At 45.4% G+C, this 2,530-nt stretch overlaps 1 protein-coding gene across 1 annotated transcript; it reads right to left on the bottom strand.

Moving 5' to 3' along the window:
- Nucleotides 1-205: 205 nt before the first annotated feature.
- Nucleotides 206-2,203, bottom strand: LOC137941632 (L-type lectin-domain containing receptor kinase IV.2-like). Its single transcript, XM_068787129.1, has one exon. The coding sequence runs from the start codon at nt 2,201-2,203 to the stop codon at nt 218-220; it is 1,986 nt and encodes a 661-aa protein (XP_068643230.1). The 3' UTR covers nt 206-217.
- Between the last annotated feature and the right edge of the window lie 327 nt (nt 2,204-2,530).

Here is a 2,530-nt window from a genome sequence, read left to right on the forward strand (position 1 = left end):
ATTTATTGATATTTGATTAAATGTTCATAATTGATTGAAAAGAGGTCGTTAGTTCTTCATATCTCACTAAACTTTCGAAAATTTTGGCCATCATACATTAGTAGTGCCAAACCTTTGAAACCTTTGATTCCGTATAGTTTTATAATATTATGAATTTACAAACTTTATTCAAAGTATCAAATAGTAAGTATAATTTACACACCAAAGGCATAACCAATCATCGACCGCCTGAAAGTAGGGACTCGACCACGGACGTAGTTTGACTAAATCCATGATCCGTGGAAGAATTATAGCAGCTTGTTAAGCTGTCGTAATGTTCACTCCTCTCTAAAATGTTCCAAGCCACTAACTCTGTTAAAGGGGCTTCCCCATCCAAAATCTGAAGCACTTCTCTCATTCTAGGCCGAGCCTCTGCCACCGGATGCGAGCAAAGCAGGCCAAGCTTCAGTACCAGCTCCATTTCATCTTTGATATAATCACCTCCGAGTTTGGGATCGCTCGATTCTAGGATTGATCCTCTTTTCCAACAGCTGAAAACCCATTCCGTCAAAACCAACTCTTCCCCTGATACAGTGGACGCGTGTACGGGCCTCTTTCCAGCGCCGACCTCGAGCATGAAAACCCCAAAAGCGAAGACATCTGAACTGGTGGTAACTTTGCTTGTTTGTATGAGCTCCGGCGCCATGTACCCAATCGTTCCCACGATGTGGGTAGTTCTAGGACCCGCTCCGTGGTCGTATAACCTTGCCAAACCGAAGTCGCCTAACTTCCCGTTCAGTTTTCCGTCAAGCAGAACATTGCTGGCTTTGACGTCTCTGTGGAGGACTATCTGCTCCCATTCCTCATGTAGGTAGAGAAGACCTGAAGCTACTCCTTTTAATATATTGAATCTTTGATTCCAATTCAGAGTAGACTTGTGATCGAAGAGGTATTTGTCAAGACTGCCATTGGGCATGTAATCATAGACTAAGAGAAGCTCTCCTTTACGCCGGCAGTATCCAAGCAGTTGTACCAAATTGCGGTGGCGCATCTGACCCAGGCTCACGATCTCGGCAACGAACTCTTTCATCCCCTGTTTTGAATCATGAGAAACTTTCTTCACAGCAACTTCAATCTTGGACGAGGGTAGTATACCTCTATAAACCCGACCAAAGCCTCCTATTCCCAAAAGCTCATTTTCTCTGAATCCCTTGGTGGCAGTGAACAAGTCCTTGTACCTGAACCTATGGGGTCCGTACTCGCGTTCCCAATCTTCCACCACTTCACTGTATTTGATCTTCCTTCTCACAATAAACATAGCTGCAGAGACGGCGGCTAACGTGAGAAATCCAGTAATGATGGGCAACCCAATCGTCAAAACCTTAGTTTTCGGTTTGCGTGTCATTCGAGGAAGTGCGGGGAGGGAAGAAAGATCCAGTGCTTGAGCTTGGCCGTTCATCTTGTAGCTCCATCCGAGTATGTAGTTACACGCCACAAGCCGGCCTGTAGCCGAAGAGAAGCCCACATACATGGGGTCTAAGAACACAGACGCAAGGTCGACAGCTGCAGAGAGAAGCGGGCGCTGGGGTTTGGGTACTTTAACCGGAGCCACTGTTACGTTTAGCAGCTTATCCACTCCATCATATTCTATCCAAGTCTGAATGGGGATTCCAGTACTGAGGCTGAAGTTGTTCCAGCGATCGTCAGCAAAATAAGCAGCGGGAGCTGAGCCGATAGAGACCAATCCATTGATATCGATTCCGATATGGTTTGCGTCGACATCTGTGTACTCGATGTTTTTGTAGATATCATGCTCGACCGCAAAGATGTGATTGTTTGGATCCCCATTGTTTCTCGAATTGAAGACGCCAAAAAACTGCGCAGGTAAGCTTCCGGGAAGCTGAAATGACGGAGAAATGACGAAGACAAATCCCTGGCCGTTGAAATTGGGATTTATAGGGACGATGGCAGAAACGAATGTGGTGGAGAAAGAGAGAGTGGAGTTACCGGTGGACGAGTTCTTGAAATGTAAAGGAGCCTTATAGAAAGCACGGCTTTTGTGCGTTTTGGTATTGTTAGTGAGACGGAGGAGGCCGTTGTGGGTGACGGTGGCCAGGTCTCCGAGGATCAAGTCGGCGTTTGTGAATCCGTTGTAAGCGAAGTCGGTGCGATCAGGATGTACAGGCCCGAAGAGGACCATGGTCAGTAATATTTTGATGAACATGGCAGAGAAAAGTCTGTACTCCGACATGGCGGTGGCCTAAAGGGGTTGAGACGTTTGTAAGACGTGGTGTGGTTTTATTTAACGAAAGAAAGAGAAGAGAAGGAAGAAACTAAGAGAGTCTGTACTCCGACATGGCCGTGGCCTAATGTGATTGAGACGTTTTATTTGCTGGCCTTTTTGACAAACATTACCGCCGTGACGCATAAAGCACCCCACGACTGACTTTTATAGAGGAAAAACAAGGAGAAAGAGATTTCTTTTCTGTTTTTTTCTTCTTCTCAGATTTTATGATTTTGTGAGAGAAAATTATTAACTAATTGAAATAAC

This window comes from Aristolochia californica, unplaced genomic scaffold (assembly GCF_029961685.1).
Source record: "Aristolochia californica isolate CCGP_79_NKW_82.1479 unplaced genomic scaffold, dmAriCali1.0.hap1 SCAF_10, whole genome shotgun sequence".
NCBI classification, from domain to species: domain Eukaryota; kingdom Viridiplantae; phylum Streptophyta; class Magnoliopsida; order Piperales; family Aristolochiaceae; genus Aristolochia; species Aristolochia californica.